A 21089-nucleotide genomic window follows, 5' to 3' on the forward strand; every position below is an offset into this window, starting at 1 on the left:
AGCATCCACCTTTCTTTTTCTTTGCAGAATTTGATGCCATCTTGACCTGGCTAACAATTAATGATGACTAATGTACCCCTGAAAAAAAAATCCGCACTAATTGATCGCGTGTTGGAATGTGTGCGCACATGTTTTCAAATGCAACGTGATATCAACGTTTGACGTGTGAAACTACTTTTTTTTCAATGTAGCGCCACGCTGGTATCATCTAATAAGAAAGTAGAACAGATAGAAAAGACTCCACTAAACTTTGTTTAAAAGTCAAATTAATTTGACTGCCATTACTTTTATTACTGTTTCATTGATACACAATGTAATCATATTGAGCTATAAATTATGTTTCATATTGTGACTTAAAGTGATTTAAAAGAAACAGAGTCTCGCGGGCCGGATAGAGAAGCTCCGAGGGCCGGATTCGGGCCGCGGCCGTAGTTTGAGAACCCCTGTCTTAGAGTATGTGAAAGTCTACATTTTGATTATTATAATGATTATCCCCTTAATAAAATTGATCTGAATATTATGTCATCAACAACAGCATAATTTAGATCAGTGAGATAAGTTCACATCCCTGTAGTAGTGCTGCAATAGCTCTTTGCATGTGTAATTTATTCATTTTAGTACTCATGGAAGATTGAAATTATTAAACTTTAATCACTGAACTCATTTTCATTTACCTGTAATCCAAGAATGTCTGGTGGAAGACTAGCTAAGAGGTCAAAGGCCATGATCCTATTGCTCTCATAGTTATCCATTAGTCTCATCACAAGGAGATTAACTCTTTTTCTACACCATAACAATGATATGTCAAACAGACCTGAAAAAACATGAAGATAATTGTTTTATTTGATCATTAAAATGAACAACACAAAAGGATGAAGAAGTCACGTTTGAACTTAATAATGCAACACATATGGAGAGTATATCAAACACAATTACATAAATCAAGGAGCTTCCTTGCATAAATATAGGCAATTTGTAAAATTTGCTCAATGATACTTTTTATTGCAATCCACAACTGTTATCTAAATGAACTTCTACAATCAAGTGAAGTGAAAGCAAAGTGTTTCAACTTTTCCCTAACTGAAGGCAAATCTTTAAGAAAAGCTCAAATGACCTCTGATTTCTGGGTAAGATGTCTCTATCCCAACGTCCAAACTACATTTAAATCTCCTCTGCTATAAGCATCACCTAAGACTGGTTGCTATAAAGATGAGTAAAGCATTGTGAAACAGTAATCAAAAAGTCTATTCAAATACTTAATAAGTGATAACAAAAGAGGCGATGGATATAACATACCGGTAATTCAGCAGTCAATACATTAAACTGTTGCCTACTGGAACCCCTGAATACAACCTATAGGTTTCACCCATTGCCTATTGGAAGTGGGTTGTCCCTGTACAATGCCTAGGTGGAAATCTGATGTGTAATGTAAGGATTAAAGGGGAATCCAGCCTTGGCCATTAAATGTTGTGTTGGGAAGGAGAAAAATAAATTAAACAGAATGGTGAAAGTCTGAAAGAAATCGGACAAGCAATAAGAAAGTTATAGCTGATTTAAAATTGAGATCACTAATACTATGTAGATTTCAAATTGGCAACTGGGTAAGTAAATTATGACAAGGGGCAAGGAAAACTTTCCCATAGGCCATGTACTTTATTATCAGGGATTTGTGGTTTTCTCCTAAGTACCCATTTCCCTGGGGCAGTAATCTAAATATAACCCAGGTAGTATATTGTTTGATGTCCTCATGAAAGAAAAATATAATTTGAAATAAAACTTTTGGGAAAAAGGAAATTTTAGCCATAATATGTATTGGAGTACATGGAAGAGTAGTCCTTGCCTTACATCACTATGACATCCCATATGCGGCCAATTTGAAGTCTTCATGGGTATAGTGATTACCAATATTTACAACTTTTAAAAATTCATAACTTTCTTGTTGTTTGTCCAATATTGTTCAAACTTTCACCTATCAACTTGTCTGATTTTTCTTTTCCTTATAAAAACAAGTTTTTATTTGGGTTGGATTCCCCTTTAAGGATGCTCACCACTGCTTGACCCATTAAAGGTTGAATGGATAGCTGTTAAGATTTGAAGTGAGGTAGCTCGACATGGGTAACCAAATCCTGGACTCAGATTGTCAAACATCAATGAACACAACCATTCAAGGAATTCCTACAATCAGGAAAGATAAAAAAAAAAGGAAGATTCACATGAGAGCAAATCTAAGAATCCCTAATCATTAACAGGTATGTAGTCAAGGCCAGTCTTGAGGCTACATTCTGCTAGCCTTGGGCCAAGGTTGCCTGAGGTAACCAAAGATCTGTTATATACAGGATTTATTGAGGATAAGATGACATCATGGCGATCTATACATGCTTCACTATTGCCTCATGATTTTCTTCTTAAAGAAACAGTGAATTGTGGGATCATATTTGAGAACTTGAAAAATATCTGAAAGAAATATAGACATTTTAGAAAAGGAGACACCTACTTTATACTTGATATGCAATCCTGAAGAATTATCATTGGAATTTCCGGCTCTCTGGGACTTCATTAAAAGAATTCTTCCACTTTCCCTCAAGCGAACAAGAAGCTGCAAGAAAAACAGATCAAAGCTATCCAGATTGACAGGATCATAGAACATCAAAGAATACTTTTGAGGGGGCACTGTCAAAACCATTCTCTGAGGTGATTGTGAAGGGATAATTTAATTGCAGACAACATGCAAAATGATTTTTATTTCTTCATTTGTAGTAAATCCCATAAAAAATTCTTTCCTTTCTGGTGAGAACAATTTGCTCATTTGTTACTCAGAGAGGGGCAATAATAATAACAATAATAACTACAGTAATAAATGGATTTATTTAACACCGTTTCAGAGGATACAAAGTGTTGTTGAAGGCATAAAAGCAATAAGATTTATCATAAAGGTGTGTTTCAAATTTTTTTTTTAGTGTTGTGTAAAATTGGAGGGAATTCATTCCAAAGTGGGCCATGAAATTTAAAGGAATTAAATTGGAAGGAACAGATGTAGAATGAAGATAGTATGCTGTTATCATTAGTTTACTTTTTTTTATAACACCTAAAAATAACACATCATAAATAATATTTTATCTGTTCATTAATTAATCATGGCAGGTTATTTCTATATTATGGAGGGGGGGGGGGGCAATCCAGAGGGGGTTACCATGTATTCATGACAATTGACTTACTTTCTTAATATGACTGATAAACTGTTGCCTGAATGATGGAGAGGAATTGTTGAGATTGAGAGCAAGAGCAAAGATAAGAAGTGAAAGATCCATCTGTGAGACGTCTTCCGTTGTTTTGTTAGAGTCACATAGTAGACCAATGGTATCAATACGAATCTGAAAGATAACAAGCACTATATCAATAATCTTGTAATTATTCTCCTTATTCAGAGTTATCAATGGATGCTAAATTCTCCACCAACTGTAACTATATTGTAACATGGCAACATTTACGGACAGTGATTTTCCGTTTTATCGGTAAACAAAATGGAAATTCTGTTTGGTTCTTATACTTTTCATGTATATATTCATGGAATTCACCTTTGCACAAACAGAATTCAGGTTTTTGCTGTGTACATTTTCAGTGACAAAACAGAATTTCCATTTTTAGATCAAGTTGAAACTGAATTACAGATTTTCAGAAACGGAAAAGACAATTTTTTTAAACTAAAAAAATCACTGTCTCTAAACATTGCTCAACCGCGAATTGTAATCAAGGTTTCCATAAAGATATCAAAGTTCACCCTTTCTTATTGGAGGGGATTGGAAATTGGCCCAATTAAAATAACATAGTTGCCATGGTAATTGATAAAAGGAAAAAATAGTAGCAAACCCAACACCACTTCATACTGATAAAAAATAAGAATATGAATACGGGATATTATAATTTGTATAGTAATATACCAACATATAATGTCATAAAATAATATTCATGATTTTGTAATGAGTATGAATAGCCATATACCTGATGAGTGGAGTGGCTCACAGCCTGATAGAGAAGTCTAACCGGAACAAAGCCCTTCCATACTCTTGATTTCTCATCTTCCATTTCTTTCAAATCTGATTTATCTTTTTTCTTCTGCTCTTCTTCACCCAAGGTCTTGTTTCGTTTCTTCTTCTTTGTGTTATCTGCACCCTGAACACTCCTGAGCAAACCCAGTGATCTAGCCATCTTCAGACAAGACAGAAGAGCCCCTAATCTCCCACCATCAGAGGGTGATCTACTTGGCTGGAAGGCATCACTGGTAGGTTGGTCTTCTTCCCTTCTTGAAGCAGAAGAAGAATCCTCACAGCTCAGGTGTTGTATGATGAATTCAAGGCTTGTTGGATGACATTTCAGTAGCTTGGGGATCAGATACTGTATCAAATTAAATTTACAAAATAAGAAAATATGAAATAATAAAGACCCTTATATTTATGTTTAATGGTTCAACAGTACAATTAAAAACAGTGATCATTTAATATGAGGACTGATTTTATTCGTTAAAAAATTAAAATAATTAATTATGATTATATTTACTTTGATACATATCACCTAACACCTCTCTTATCAGAAGCCTCTAAGTGCTCTAAATTAAATGAAACATATTAATCTGGCTTTTTCAATAAATATAAATCAATTCATTGTCTTAAATACATTCATCCAATCAATCAATTCGAAAGTAGTACAGACAAATTATAATCATAAATTCTAGGATCATTACTTGGATAATTATACCATAATATAATGTTTTAAAATGTAAGCAGCCATTTTTCTTCATTAATGCAAAGTTTAAATGAAATCCTGAGTTGAATCCATGACAAGAAAGTAAATATCTTTCAGATTTTGAAGTTGAATAATACTCACATCAATAATAAATCCTTTTTGTTTGTTTGGTTTGGTTTGGTCACTCAATACATCTAGGATTGGTATAATCCAAGTTTCATTCCACATGATTGAAACATTACCCTTCATCTGTTCCAATTCTTTCTTGTGTTGGTTGAAGAGTTTCTCTATTACTTCACATGACTGAAAGGAAAATATGACTCTTTGACGCATCTCTGACCATCAATGCCCTTGAGTTCACTTTCAAGTGACAGCTTTGTCAAATATCGAGGCTTCAACATTTGCATAACAATGTTCAGAAAAAAAATGAATACTGTAATGAAAGCTGATTAATTTCAGCCCTGGATTAAGGAAATTATCAATCTTTTGGCTTCAAAGAACGTATGTTTCTGACCCAAATAGATGTTGTGAGAGGATACATTAAACAAACAAATGAACATGGGGAAAATGAAATGACAATTTAGCCAGTTCGTAGAAATAAATAAAATGTGAACATGTGCAAGTATATGTAATATGAAACAAAAACCTAAAACTCACAAACATGCAACCCCTGACATAGCAACACTATTTCAATTCAACTTCATAATAAACATCAAGCTTCAATAAATCAAGCAAATAGAATAAGTACTCTCCACATGTCTGTGACTGAAGTGTGTATGCATAGATTGGAATACTGTACTGTAGCGGTCTATTGTTCATTCATGACATATTTATGATATCAAGAGGAAGAATTCATTTTTCAAAAGGGAATTTTAGGTCAAAATGGGACATCTCTGTTACTTCGTGATCGTCTGCTCTAAGCTGACAAATGACTTCTCCATGTTTAAAAATGTCTGTAGATATGAGATGATTTGAATGATGATGATGATAATGAAACTTACATGTGTTGCCATGGCATGTTCACTCATCACTGTCAGAAGTTGTTGAAGAATACCAGGATAAAGGTTGATAACATGAGATGCTCCTACAACCTCAACCATACATCCTAACACTCCATACTTTCCTCTTGTATGCCAGTCACTGTTTACTAGTGTGGATAGTATGTCTAGTGTGAAAGGGTCCTGGTGTGCAGCAACTGTTATAAACCAAGAAAACAGCTCTCAATTTAATTTCATTAGAGATCACTTATGTTTATAGCTCCAGTTGCAAGAGGAGTACAATTACAAATACAGATTGATTCTTGACTGCATGAAGTCAAAATTTATGTACCTTGCTTCTAAAATTGTCAAGATGATAATTACTGTGTCTTGTAACCTTTGACATGAAATCCATTCAGATGTAACTAGATAATACATCCAGTGATATTAAGTCATGTTTCAGCTCTCTATTTTGGCAATAACGTTTTCTTACTCTCCTGAAATTTCTTTTTTAATATATTGCCCAAGCATCAATATGACTGGCAAAGAACACTTCAATTTTCTTTCATTTTTATGATACAAATGAGAGAAGGGAGACCATACATATACATGTATGACTTCCATTGGTATTGTATTTATATAAGGACAATAAACAGATTGATAGCACTATCAATCAAAATTGGCAATAATGAGTGAATCTTACTGCCTTCAAGAGACTTGACATGTAGCTTCATCACACCTTCAAATATTGCTTTGGTCTGATGACGGATACCCTGTGAAAAGACACAAAATATTAACAACTGAGCTGCAAATAATGAGAGAATTCAGAAGTCAACAGGTTAATCCATTGACTATTTGAACCATTAGAACTATGGGAATTACAGAATTCAGTGTCAACAAGTTAAACGTTACCCACTGGATATGATAGTCCCTGTATAAAACCTTTCTCACAACAAGTTAAACATTACCCACTGGATAGGATAGTCCCTGTATAAAACCTTTCTCACAACAAGTTAAACGTTACCCACTGGATATGATAGTCCCTGTATAAAACCTTTCTCACAACAAGTTAAACGTTACCCACTGGATATGATAGTCCCTGTATAAAACCTTTCTCACAACAAGTTAAATGTTACCTACTGGATAGGATAGTCCCTGTAAAAAACCTTTCTCACTATCACCCAATCATATTATTCTTTCATCTCCCTCTCTCCTTTATCTATCATCTCTTCTCAAACCCTTACTAATCCAAGAGGTGTTTTATAAAGACAAAAGTCTAACTTGAAGTCATTCTCAAGTGCTGTAATCTCATCAATAATCACATTGTAGAATGCGTCTCCAAGTGTAATCTGACCAATTCAGTGATATGTTATTATATCATACACAGCTGGAAATTGAAATGCCATTTTTTTGTGAAATAAACACAAGGGCCCGTATTCTGAAGTCGGGTTTAAGTATGGATGGCCAATTGTTACATAAATCACTAACAGTAGAGATATCATATTTCAGCTCATTTGGCTCTTAAATCATTCATGATTATCTAGGAAGTATAAATAGATGATTGTTTTCACCATCGATGAATCAGGAAAGAGAAGAGTAAACATAAGAAACGTACAACTTGATAAAAATTTTGATACTTTTGGCTTCCCATACTTAAACCACAACTTTAAACCTGAGTTTAAGTTAAACCCGACTTCAGAATACAGGCCAAGGAAACTGATTTTTATATAAGTCATACATATTTAAAACTAATTAACAACTTACATCTATCGGATGGTCCCAATGGGTCATTACATACATGAGGAGCTTCTGAGGAATAGGTGATGGACCAGAGAGTGTACTCATTAAATGCGTTGATTCTACCGCATTCGCTGTTACCTCTACCCATTGACACAGCGTCCTGGCTGCTGCTAATGATGAACTAGAATTAGCAAGGCTGCATAGGAAAAGCAAATGAAATATAATGGAAGATATACAGTCAATTCCTTCAAGTAGAATTAGTACTTTTCAAAATCTTAAACATATGGATAATGAAGATAAGTTTAGATAAAGAATACTGAAATATTTTGATAAAGTAATTGAAGATGTTGTTAACATTTAACTTTTTACCATCTTACATCTACCATTTAATTTTTGACCTTGATCTATTCTAATGATTATAAGACAGAAGCTATTTCATTTTATATTCTTCAAACTAAAAATGTTACTGCCTAATAAGTAAATGAAGCGATATATTGCCCATTATTACAACATGGTGTTCAGCATTTAACTGTGTGCTATCTTTAAAGGGGAAGTTCACCCTGACCAAAAGTCTATTGTAAAAATAGCAGAAAAATTAATTAAAAATATTGCTGAAGGTTTGAGAAAAATCCATCAAAGAATAAAAAAGTTATTAGAATTTCAATTATTTGATTTGTGACGTCATATGCAAGCAGCCTTCCTTCATATCACATGGTAAAAATCAATGGAATGTCATTTTTACTGTACTTTCAGTATATCAATAGACAAATCATTCTAAACACGTTCTTAAACAGAAAACAAAAAAGTCATCATGAACCATTAAAAAATTGAAATTTATGCTTTTTATATTAAATAACATATGGGGCAGCTGCTTGTTTGTAACGTCACAAATCCAAATCTAAAATTCTAATATCTTTCTTAATCTCTTAAAATTCAAATATCTTTCTTAAGGTCAAGTCCACCTTGGAGAAATATTGATTTGAATCAATAGAGAAAAATCACATAAGCATAATGATGAAAATTTGATCAAAATTGGATGTAAAATAAGAAAGTTATGACATTTTAAAGTTTCGCTTATTTTTCACAAAATAGTTATATGCAAAATTTAGTCACATGCAAATGAGAGAATCAATGATGTCCTTCACTATTTCTTTTGGTTTTTATTGTTTGAATTATACAATATTTCAATTTTTACAGATTTGACAATAAGGACCACCTTGAGTGAACCATGAAATGTTGAACATTGGTAATTCCACGTGTTCAGGGAGAAATAAAACTTTGTTTCACACTACATGTGAAGAGAAAATTAGAAAATTTCATATTTCATACAATAATAATATCCAATTTTTATAAAGCGCTTTTCCCAGAATGGCTCAAAGCGCGTTACAGCATATTATTACCCCGGTCATTGGATTCATTTCAATCCCGCACGAAAAGTGCACAATTTCCACTCCCTGGGGAGCATTCCTTGCATTCATCGCAGCCTCATTATGGCGCTGGCAAAATCAAACATACAATATCTTTCGCATCCTACCGGGTACCCATTTAGCACCTGGGTCGAGAGTGGCAAAGTGTGGATTAACGCCTTGCCAAAGGACGCTAGACCGCGGTGGGATTCGAACACACGACCCTCTGTTTACAAGGCGAGAGTCAGAACCACTACACCACGGCTCTTCCACTCACAATAAAATACAAAAGAAATAGTGATGTCATCAGTTCCTCATTTGCATACTGACCGGGATATGCATATAACTGTTTTGTGAAATTAAGCGAAAATTTAAAATGTCATAACTTTCTCATTTTACATCAGATTTTTGTTATGCATGTTGGATTTTTCTCTTTTTATTCAAATCAACTTTTTGTTGGAGTGGACTTGTCCTTCAATTAATCTTTGGTGGATTTTCCTCAAACCTTCACAAATATTTTTTATTATTTTTCTGCTATTTTACAACAAACTTTTCTTCAGGGTGAACTTCCCCTTTAAATAGAAACAAGTTCATTGCACTGTATACTGTCTTGGGTAAGTGTTGGTCCTCAAAAGGACCATCCAAACTTTGGTCCTTTTCAGGACCAACACTTGCTCAAGAATGATACATGAAAGATACATGGTGTACTGTGAAACCTACTACACTATGGAGATAAAAGATGTTTTACCGTTGTGTGAGTTGATAAATCTGAGGGAAGAACACATCTAACATCAAAGTGTTACCCTGGCCAAGATCCTGGATCAGATCCTGTAGTTCTAACATTACTATAAACCCATGGCATAGATACAAACAAGATAGATCAGGTACACTCTGACATAGATCAGAGGTGAGATGATGGAGATGGCTTGATTCAACAGCTGAAGTCTTGGAATAATGGAACATTGATGCTACCTGCAAAAAATATGATAGTAATACAAAATCATCATTTTCTCCTTCAATTCTTTATAACTGGAATTGAAGACATAACTCACACATCATCCTCTTTAACTCAAAATTTCAAGTAATCTTTCCAAATGGAGGAATAGAATAGTTACATGATACATAACATAAATCCCTTACCAAAACTGTTCTAGCAATTCTTTATTTTTCTTTCCGCAATCCTAATTCGTCCTGGTCTCAAAATCAACTCACAGTTACTTACACTTCTTTTGGTAATAAAATGTCAAACCAAATGGACATTTTTTTGCAAACTAATCCAGTAAGATCCATTTAAACATGTTTGTCTTATAACATCCATATTAAGAGTTGTGTCTCTAATTTTTGATATGGGTATGATCTACAAATTTACCAGTGTTTTCCTCATTTCTTTCTTTGTTTAATGCACTTTGTATCTGATGAGAAGGTGCTTTATAGTATGAAGTACTACCATTGTTAGTGCATGTGCCCTTACCATATCAACAAGATGTTTCCCTGACGGAATCCATGTTTTACAGATCAAAGCAAACATCAGACTACCAGCACTTCGACAGTCAGCTAAGAACATGTCTAAATTAACATAAATTGAGAATGAGTCATTTACTTTGATTTCTTACTGTAGTTATTCAAAGAAAAACTCAAATAGAAGAATTGTCAATGATGGTCCAATCACTACGTTATCATTTTGAAAGATTACAGATGGCCATGCTGTAAAGCAAGCTGATTTAAAGCCTGTCTGAAATTTCAGTAAAGATTTTATATTAATATATCGAACACTGTAATTCTACCATTTGATTATTACTGAACTGGAGAGACTGATGGAAAGTGTCATGCTTAGATTCATTCAGCAATCTGCTAAACAAAAATCAATAGAAAACAATTTCTTCTATTTATCTTATAATAAATGAACTGATGAAATCTATCACATGCTCATGAATGCAACGTTTCTGGAAACAAAAATTAACACAATTATACAAAATCAAAAGAATACAACTCACCTGTTTTGAGAATTGTTGCAAGAAGTCTTAGCAAAGTCTCAAGGGATGATAAGGTTTCCATACACCTTGCTTCAATTCTACTAGTAATAGAGGATGAACACTTCTGTATGACGGTCAAACCTGTTTTTATTAGCACTAGGCATTGCTGCATAGCCTGACTTTGAAGTAGGGTACTGCTATCAGATCTAATGTTTAAATGAATTAGGAAGTCATCCAAATGAGCGTATATGATTATTGACTGAATACCATATTGTTGATCAGTAATCTACATGTATTTGTGCCATGCTACAGTCTGAATGTTTATAATATTCAGCATACTCAGAATATCTTCATTTGTTTTTCAGATCTCACAAAGTTTCAACTATTTTGACACTAGATTATTTCTAAGGGGGATTATGGATTTGTACTTTCAAATAATTTAAATTATTTTGAAACTCTTCGTTAATTTGTATTCTTTTTTTCTTGGCCTAATACCATTTCCAAGTCAAAGCTGTATAAAACTCAACAGAATTTTCTCACCTACTCTCTGAAACCAGAACAGCTAATGATTCCGCCAAAAAGGACAGCACTGTAAGTAAATAAAAAATCAATATAAATTAGATATTGTAAGAAAACATGAAATGATCCATATCAAGTTTAAATGTCTTATGATGAGAAAATAAGCTGCCATTGTCATACAACAATGCAAGGGATGGTGATTTTTCAAAAAATTTCTGATTATTTTTAAACATGAAAGAGGGATAACCAACCTCCTAAAGAGGAGTTATATTATTTTTAGGGATAAAACAAGCAGTTTGGGGCGATATTTCTATGTTTTCTGCAATATATGTATAATTAGATCTACTCACAAAAGTATTTAGACCTTTGACCTGAAGACTCACCCTTTCCATAATAATCTCTGACAGAAGATATGACAGTCAGGGGGGCGTTTCATCAATATTTTCGTCCGACAAGTTGTCAGATCTGACAACTTTCCTGGATTCTGATTGGTTGAGAAGCACTGTTATTATAGCAACTGTCAGATAAATCAGGACTTGTCGGATAAAACGTCCGACAAGTCCTTTCATGAAACGCTTCCCAGGTCATTTGATGTGACCTGACTGTATTTTAATGTCATCTACCCAGACACCAAACATGTTTAAAATCTGTTGAATATTTCCAAAGTTATCATGCGGAAACCAACTCGCATATACAATGAGTTGTGACCTTTGATCTGCAGACTCCAAATTCGAACTTAGTCTGTATTTTGGTGTCATCTACCTACACACCCCAATTTTTTTAATTCGTTGAATATTTCATAAGTTATCATGCTGAAACCAACTTGCATATTTAATGAGCTGTGACCTTTGACCTGCGGACTCCAAATTCATACTTAGCCTGTATTTTGGTGTCATCTACCTACACACCAAATTTTTTTTTAATCCGAGTTATTGCACGGAAAACCAAGTGGGGGGGCGGACGGAAGGACGGACAGACAGGGGCAACGCTTAATGCCCTCTCCGTACTTCGTCTGCGGGGGCATAAAAACTGATCATGTCATAGTATATATGTAAATTAAAGAACCAACATACTATACTTACCAACAATAACCTCTTGTTTAACACATTCTTCTCCTAGTTTGAAATTTTCAAGATGAGTCCGAAGCATACAAAGCATATTTTGTATCTGCTGTTTGTCTGTGTTGTCCACTGCTGATATTGTTTCACAGAGCAGGGTTGCCATGGTATTCACTACATTTTCATGGTAAAGAACTGGTAAACTTTGAAGGATTCTACAAAAAAATCACAAGAATGAAGATCTGTTTAGCCTACTTTTCTCATTTGAATACTGTGCATGAATAACAAGACTAGATATGGACATATTTTTAATGTTGATGTACATGTATCTTAGTGGATCATCATCAAATTCCTAACCACCACAATCATCAGTACTGCCATTATCATTTAAGTATTAACAACCACCTCAATCCTTATAACATCATCACCAGATTCACCACCACCTTCATCCCTACTACAATCACAACCACCCCACCACCACAATCACAACCACCAATTACCACCACCACCACAATCACCCCTCCCCCACCATCATTATCACCACCACCACCACCACCATTATCACCATCGCCACAACCACCCCCACCACCATTATCACCACCACCACCACAATCACAACCACCCCCACCACCACCATTATCACCACCACCACCACCACCACCCCCACCACCATTATCACCATCGCCACAACCACCCCCACCACCATTATCACCACCACCACCACAATCACAACCACCCCCACCACCACCATTATCACCACCACCACCACAATCACAACCACCCCCACCACCACCACCACAATCACAACCACCCCCACCACCATTATCACCACCACCACCACAATCACAACCACCCCCACCACCACCATTATCACCACCACCACCACCACCACAACCACCCCCACCACCATTATCACCATCGCCACAACCACCCCCACCACCATTATCACCACCACCACCACAATCACAACCACCCCCACCACCACCATTATCACCACCACCACCACCACAATCACCACCACCCCCACCACCATTATCACCACCACTACCACAACAACCACAACCAAACGAAAACCATTATCATCACCACCAACACAACCATCCCCACCACCACCACCATTATCACCACAATCACAACCACCACCATCTCCACCACCATCATCTCCATCTCCATTATCAAATTCACCTTCATCATTATGAATAACCTCTTATGTAATTGAATATAGCTGATTAAGTTTAATACTAGTTGACAATAATATTTGAAATGAGTCTTCTATGGTGCATCATAATAAACCAGGGACAGGAATCAGGGGCCTGTTGCATGAAAGGGTCTTTCGTAGAACCGTTCTACGTAAGAACGAGATATCGCTCAAATGTTTCACAAAGCCAATTTGGGCGATACGAAGAATGGTCCTTGGAAAGACACCTCCAGACATGTCCTACGTAGGCATGATCTTCTTTTGACACCGCCCGCCACCGACGGCAAGCCACACTGACATGTCACCTTTAAACATTTTTTTGGGGGGTCATTCGAGTGCACTCTCATGCATTTTATCTGGGATGGCGCCAAGTCATTTTTTATATGGGGCAAATTGTCTTAGACGACCCAAAACGGATGTCATTTTACCTTCTCTGGGGTATAGGCCCAAATAATCTTTTTATAATGTTTTCTTTTATTCTCCCTCCTGTCTTTTTCCCCACCCCTTTTCCATTTTTTTTTCAATTAAACTTGAAATATCGAAATGGGCGGCAATCTCTCTGACACAGATTATTAGATAAACAATATGAAAACAAATTAAAAAAAAAAAATTATGTATGGTAATAAAAGGTGTTTATAACGTTCAGAAAAAAAAAAAAAAAAAAAAAAACACGATACAAAACTAAGATGTTACTTAACATGCTAAATCATTTATTTCTTTTCATTTCATTTTCATTACAATTTTTTTCTGCTGAGATGAAAATTAATTGATGGCTAACTTCAGGTGGTGAATGAAACAAAATGAGAATCTACAATAATAACATAGCTGAATTTAAGATATAGATTAGGCCTATAGCTTACGAATCCATCACAATCATTACAAATGAAGATAAGTTCATTGTACCAATAAAAGAAAAGATTATGAAAAGTCCATTTTAAATCGTAGGGTAGGCCCTATCGGCCCCTAGCTATGTCATGTTAAAGCAATAATGTAGTCTCGACTCCTTAACTTGGAAATGTTACACATATATATATTTTTTATATTCTTAAAGCTTATATTCTTATATAAACTTCCATAAAGTTATCAACTTTAAATATGACCAACGTTTATGATTGTTGTCATTTTAGCATTGTTTATGTAAATAGTATTTTTCCATTGCGGATTGATTTCACACATTTTTCTATGTTTTATTCATTGCAAAGCATTACTTTACCCACTTGGACATGTTTGCAACAATTTTCATATTTTGCTTGTCTTCGGTTACTCATCATGCAAAGGTATGTTTATACTCTACAACACTCACATTTGTATTTCTTGCGTTATATCTGACAAATAAAATAAATTAGATTTTTCACGCGCAGCCTCTCATATTTTCCTTTTTAGTCTCATACAATCAGACACGTTGACTTTGTTTACTCCAATTCAAACCCTATTTTTACCTCAACAAATAACATTTAATGCATAATTTGCAAAATTATCATTATAAATAAGTATTTTATAAAAAAATCAGAATACTGAACTAAAACAATGTCAAAGTTACTTAATTAATTCAATTTTTATGTCGGACAATGGTCTCTTTCGTCGAAATATCAATGAAAGGTGTCTCTAAAAGGACACCGTGTTCTAAATAAGGGAAATTTATAATGAAAATTTTGATTTTATCCAGTTATGTTTGTGAATCTTTCAAGTTTTTTCTCTTTTTACCTCATAAAGTAAGCTCCATACATCAATTCTACAATCAGTTATAAATAAAACATTATTTGATCTCAATTTATTGAAATATGTGATTTCATGAAAGTCGTCAGTCTGAAATAAAAGGTTCAGGTGACGATGAAGACTAAATATTTTTCAGACACTAAAAAAAAACAAAGTCGCGGACTTGGAAGACAAAATTGCCTTCATGAAACGGAAAGCGCTGATTTGTCGCCAATCTTCCTATCTCGGAAGAATGGTCCTACATGTAGGACGTTCCTACGTATCACTCATCTCGTCGTGCAACAGGCCCCATGGTCCTTGCAAAAGATTATTTCATGCAATTGGTCTTAGATTCTAATCTCTTGTGATATTAAATCTCTTGATAAAAATGTCAATTTATAAATTTCGTGTGAGTTGATACTACTTTTTTTATCAGACTGATGCCAAAGATGATGAATATTATCATAACAATGATGATGATCATACTGACATAGTGATGTTTGTTTTGTATTCAGATGTATAATAATGATACATAGCATTTATAAGGCGCTTACTTCGGGTGTTTCTATGCACACTGTGTTCTGTGTATAGTTTATACGAGGGAGAAAAAAAAGTGGAATGGGAAAATAACAAAGCTAATACAACTATTAATAATTATCAAAATTGGTGTGCACCTCCAATTGACCGACCCACAACAAATCATTTATTAAACATTGAGTAGGGTCTTAAACTGACTAACATACATGGCATTGTGAATGTAAGAGGGTAGCTTATTCCAAAGGGAAGGGGTAAATTTGAAGAAAAAGTGCGGTTGCCATACTTTGTAGAGGTTCGAGGTCCAGAGTTAGCTGCATCGTAGACGATGAACAGACGATGAACGATGCACTAATAGTTTCATTTTTAATATTTTCTTTTAAAATTAGCTTATGATTTATAATCATATATCTCCCATATTCCCATATTGAAACACATTACTACTTATTTTTTATCAAGTTAATGATTATTTATAGAATGATAACATAATATTCTTACCCTCTCACAGCTCTGCATCCTAAATCTTTGGAGTCTAAAACAGTAAACAGTCTTGGCAGAAAATGAGAAAGAATTTCAACTTCCTCAAACTTTACATCTTTCCATTCCAACTTCTTGATGTAGGAACCAAACTGAATCAAAGTGAAAAGACAAAAAATCTCAATAACTTTATTTCAATTTTCCTTTTTGTGATATGAGAAAGTATGTGGAAGTAAGATTTGAACCTTCACATGAGTGCACTCAAGATCAAAAGTTTTTGGACGATAATATTTGAACATGCCTCTGTGTGCACACATTTTACAAACCACAACACAGTAATAATGAGTTGATGATAATGAAAATAATTGTCTTTTTTTATTGTTGAGCTAAGGCCTATTTTGAAATGATTTGACACTACCGCTGCTAAGGACCATTTAACAAGTTTGTTCTGGAGGAATGCATGACTTCACAAGCAACTTATCGATTCATTGGTGACCGTTTTTGTGCTATAAAAGGTCCTACCACAAACTTTCCTTGTTTTAACATACCGTAATGAAAGAGCATTCCATATAAATACCTCCCCTTTTTTTTCATTCATTTTTTTCAAACAGAAGCTTTTTAAAAATAAGTATTTTAATCCCCAAAGATCATATTTCATCTGAGTAGCTGATGGGATTCAAACTTAATGAAAATCTGATTTAGCATCCAAGAAATAGAAGAAAATGTAATCAGTGAAAAGTCTCACATAATTTACAAACAGCTTGCCTTAATGAAACAGTATGTGTCCTCTTAAATTGTGTGCGGGATATAAATATAATGTCTTAATATCATATCGTTAAAATTGATAATAATTACCTCTTTAATGTGAGCAGCCCATTTATTTGATGAGTCTTTGGACAAATTTTGCAGAAATGGCCTCCACGGAAAATGAAATTCCATCTCTGAAACCTCACATCCTGCATTTCATAAAACAATATTTTATAAAACAAGGAGATATGATTTTCTTGTTTCATCAACAGATATAGATTAACTTCAATCCTCTCATCTTTTGATGAAGACATCTTTTCAGTATACAGTGCGTATCAAAAAAAGTTTACACTTTGAAAAAGCCCTGGGAATTAAAAAATATACAACATGTGGGTAATTTTTTCACATAGATAATCTTGGGTTTGGGTCTCATCTATCCAATGAAAGTAAAAGTTTTGACAGAATGTTACACTTGAGTGAGCACTGTCCATTTTCGTAGAGCTCGCAGAAATCTGTTTGCGCAGAAATGCTCGTTTTCACGCTGTGTAAAGGGGAAAGGGTGAAATCAAACTTACCCTGCAAAACATTTCTCATACATTTCCTTTGCACTTTTAGTCGATTGAAATAAAACGGATACATTCAAGCATTTTGTAACAATTTTGCCACCCAAATTGAAATTTCAACACTTGGTAAGCACAACCTTTACCCTTTTATGTGCCAGCTGGATCTGCGGACATAACTGAATCTGAACAAAAGTTTATATCAGACATCTCCTGCATTTTTCACTAAGTTTGTATCATTTAAAGTGGGTTTACATTTCATTTTTCATTTGATACTTGTTTCTCCACACTTTTCCCAAGCTTGATAATGATTAATAAAATGAAAATGAAGCCTAAGCCATTTTATGTAAATCACAGCTCAGTGTAAAGCAAATATCGCCACGATGGCATCGGTGTGTGGGGGAGTGGGGTGGGGCTCAATGCACTCTTGGAAGTGTTTTGGGCAAGGAAACAACTTTAAAAAGCTAAAAGATATCATCAAATCAATTTTACTAGCTAAATTCCACGTGTTCTTCATGATTAAGGTTTACTTTTATTCGCATAACTATTTCCAAGTTCTGCGCAAATCATTTTTCACTAATTTTTCAAAAGTGGTGCTCACTCAAGCGGAAATATTTTTCGACAGTTATATCGTCATTTGCTTAAATGGATCTGTACCAATGTTAAAATGTGGAAAAATCTTCAGGATATTACACATATATAATTTTACAGGATTTTTTCTAAGTGTAAACTTTTTTTTGATACGCACTGTAGTAAAGCTTTTTCACTAGTATACATTCATCTTTTCAATATTTTCCTCTTTTCAACTCATTAGTCTCTTCAAAATCCTTGTCTTTAATTTCAATATCTGCATATAAAAGATGAATGCATAAGATCTAAAAAATAGATGAAATCATTGGAAATTAAGTTATATAAGAAAATAAAGACATCAAAGAAATTATATTAACACATGAAATTGTACTAGTGTCTTGAAAAGATTATACATTTAAACATGATCATGAATAGGCCCTAGATGTGATGAACATATATCTATTCAGATCTTATTTTAAACTATCTCAAAGTGTTGTGTTGAGAACGGAATGGTGCGTTACTGCAACCTTTTCAGACAAGAGGGGGAAGGGCTCTCCTCAAAATGCCAAGGTGCTAGTGTAGTCTTCCACATCAAATAATGAAATTCTGTAAACGGAATTCAGTTTGCCTGTCTTTGAGAAGAATGAAAAACATTTTTGAAGTCTGCATAATAACACTAGCAGCTACCAGAAGTCGTGGAACGAGGGGTTCAAAATAAAAAACTTACAAACTTTACATTACAAATTATGATTTATTTTAGACGGATATCACTATCAGTCTCTGTTTTTTGGTAGTTCCATTATCTGACGTTAGATTCTAGTCAAAATTACAAGAAACAAATTCTGTCTAGACCTAGCACAAAGAAAGTCAATGACATAGATAAAAATAACATCAATCCATCCAAGTTTAATTTCATCTTCAAGGTTATACTCGGCTGCATGCTGCAGAGCCCTTTGATGTTGTTCGTTTTGGGCCTGTTTCACGCCCTCCTCAGCTCAGGACCTCAGTAGACACTTGGGGCCTGTTGCATGACGAGATGAGCGATACGTAGGAACGTCCTAGGACCATTCTTTCGAGATAGGAAGATTGGCGACAAATCAGCGCTTTCCGTTTCACGAAGGCAATTTTGTCTTTCAAGTCCGCGACATCGTTTGATATCGATAGTATCGGAAAAATATTTAGTCTTCATCGTCACCTGAACCTTTTATTTCGGAATGACAACTTTTCATAAAATCATATATTTCAATAAAAGGGGATCAAATAATGTTTTATTTATTACTGATTGTAGAATTGATGTATGGAGCGTACTTTATGAGGTAAAAAGAGAAAAAACTTTCAAGATTCACAAAAAAAACAGGATAAAATCGAAATTTTCATCACTTCCCTTATTTAGAACACGGTGTCCTTTTAGAGACACCTTTCATTGATATTTCAACGAAAGAGACCCTTGTCCGACATAAAAATTTATTTAACTAAGTAATTTCGACATTTTATTAGTTCAATATACTGATTTTTTTATAGAATACATATATATAATGATGATTTCGCAAATTATGCGTTAATATGTTATCTGTTGAGGTAAAAATAGGGTTTGAATGGAGTAAACAAAATCAACAGTGTCTGATTGTATGAGACTAAAAAGGAAAATATGAGAGGCTGCCTGTGAAAAATCTAATTTATTTATTTTATTTGTCAGATATAACGCAAGAAATACAAATGTGAATGTTTAGAGTATAAACATACCTCAGTTGCATGATGAGTAACCGAAGACAAGGAAATATGAAAATTGCTGCAAACATGTCCATCAAGTGGATAAAGTAGTGCTTTGGCTTTGCAATAACAATTAAAACATAGAAAAAGGTGCAATCCGCAATGGAAAAAATACTATTTACAGAAATAATGCTAAATATTACAATGATCATAAACGTTGGTCATCTTTAAAGTTGATCACTTAATTTATGGAAGCTTATATAAGAATATAAGGTTTAAGGATATAAAAAATATATATGTTCAACATTTCAAAAATTCAAAGTTGAGGAGTAGAGACTACATTATTGCTTTAACATTTTAGTAGGGGCCGAAAGGGGCCTACCCTACGATTTAAAATGCGCCTCTTCGTATGGACTCATTTCCATAATCTTTTCTATAATGAACTAGCTTATCTTCATTTGTAATGATTGTGATGGATTCGTAAGCTATATGCCTAATCTGTATCTTAAATTCAATTAGCTATTTTGTTACTGCAGATTTTTGTTTTGTTTCACTGTTTTAGTACATCTCAAGTTAGCCCAAATCCGACAATTAATTTTCATTGATTAAAATTAATCTTGAGCAGCAAAAAAATAATAATTATAATGAAAATGAAATAAAAATAAATGAATGATTTACCATGTTTAACATTTTAGTTTTGTATTGTGTTTTTTTTTTGCTGAACGTTATAACCACGTTTTTTACCTTACATAGGCCCTAATTTCTTTTAAAGAAATTTGTTTTCATGTTGTTTAATTATCTATAATGAGAAAGCATGAGGGGTCAGAGAGATAGTGCCGCCCATTTCGATATTTCAAAAAAATATAATGGAAATGGTGTGGGGATAGGACGGACCATAAAAGAAAACATATTTAAAAAAATATTTGGGCCTATATACATTATCCCCGGACATAAAGCCCGGAGAAGTTAAAATGACATCTGTTTTTGGTCGTCTTGCCTGAAATTGATGACAACTAGCCCCCATATAAAAAATAGCTTGGCACCATCCCAGATAAAATGCATCAGTGTGCAACCACAAAATGTTTAAAGGTGATATGTCAGTGTGGCTTGCCGTAAACGCATTTTCTCTCAATGCCGACGGTGGCGGGCGGTGTGCAAAGAAGATCATGCCTACGTAGGACATGT

The 21089-nt window shown here is 34.3% G+C and overlaps 1 protein-coding gene across 1 annotated transcript in view; it reads right to left on the reverse strand.

Annotated features, from left to right (window-relative positions):
- The window catches only part of LOC129265608 (tRNA (32-2'-O)-methyltransferase regulator THADA-like), a 37919-nt gene that overhangs the window by 16319 nt on the left and 511 nt on the right, over window positions 1-21089 (reverse strand). Inside the window, exons 2-17 of the mRNA XM_064101340.1 lie at window positions 17173-17273; window positions 16339-16469; window positions 12438-12628; window positions 11377-11425; window positions 10858-11042; window positions 10335-10429; window positions 9612-9835; window positions 7482-7653; window positions 6421-6490; window positions 5742-5935; window positions 4882-5043; window positions 4000-4392; window positions 3216-3371; window positions 2495-2596; window positions 2049-2175; window positions 675-814 (exon numbers count right to left, since the gene is read on the reverse strand). Of these exons, the coding sequence (XP_063957410.1) occupies window positions 675-814; window positions 2049-2175; window positions 2495-2596; window positions 3216-3371; window positions 4000-4392; window positions 4882-5043; window positions 5742-5935; window positions 6421-6490; window positions 7482-7653; window positions 9612-9835; window positions 10335-10429; window positions 10858-11042; window positions 11377-11425; window positions 12438-12628; window positions 16339-16469; window positions 17173-17273 (2492 nt within the window). The remainder of the gene's footprint in view (window positions 1-674; window positions 815-2048; window positions 2176-2494; window positions 2597-3215; window positions 3372-3999; window positions 4393-4881; window positions 5044-5741; window positions 5936-6420; window positions 6491-7481; window positions 7654-9611; window positions 9836-10334; window positions 10430-10857; window positions 11043-11376; window positions 11426-12437; window positions 12629-16338; window positions 16470-17172; window positions 17274-21089) is intronic.

This window comes from Lytechinus pictus, chromosome 7 (assembly GCF_037042905.1).
Source record: "Lytechinus pictus isolate F3 Inbred chromosome 7, Lp3.0, whole genome shotgun sequence".
Lineage (NCBI taxonomy): Eukaryota > Metazoa > Echinodermata > Echinoidea > Temnopleuroida > Toxopneustidae > Lytechinus > Lytechinus pictus.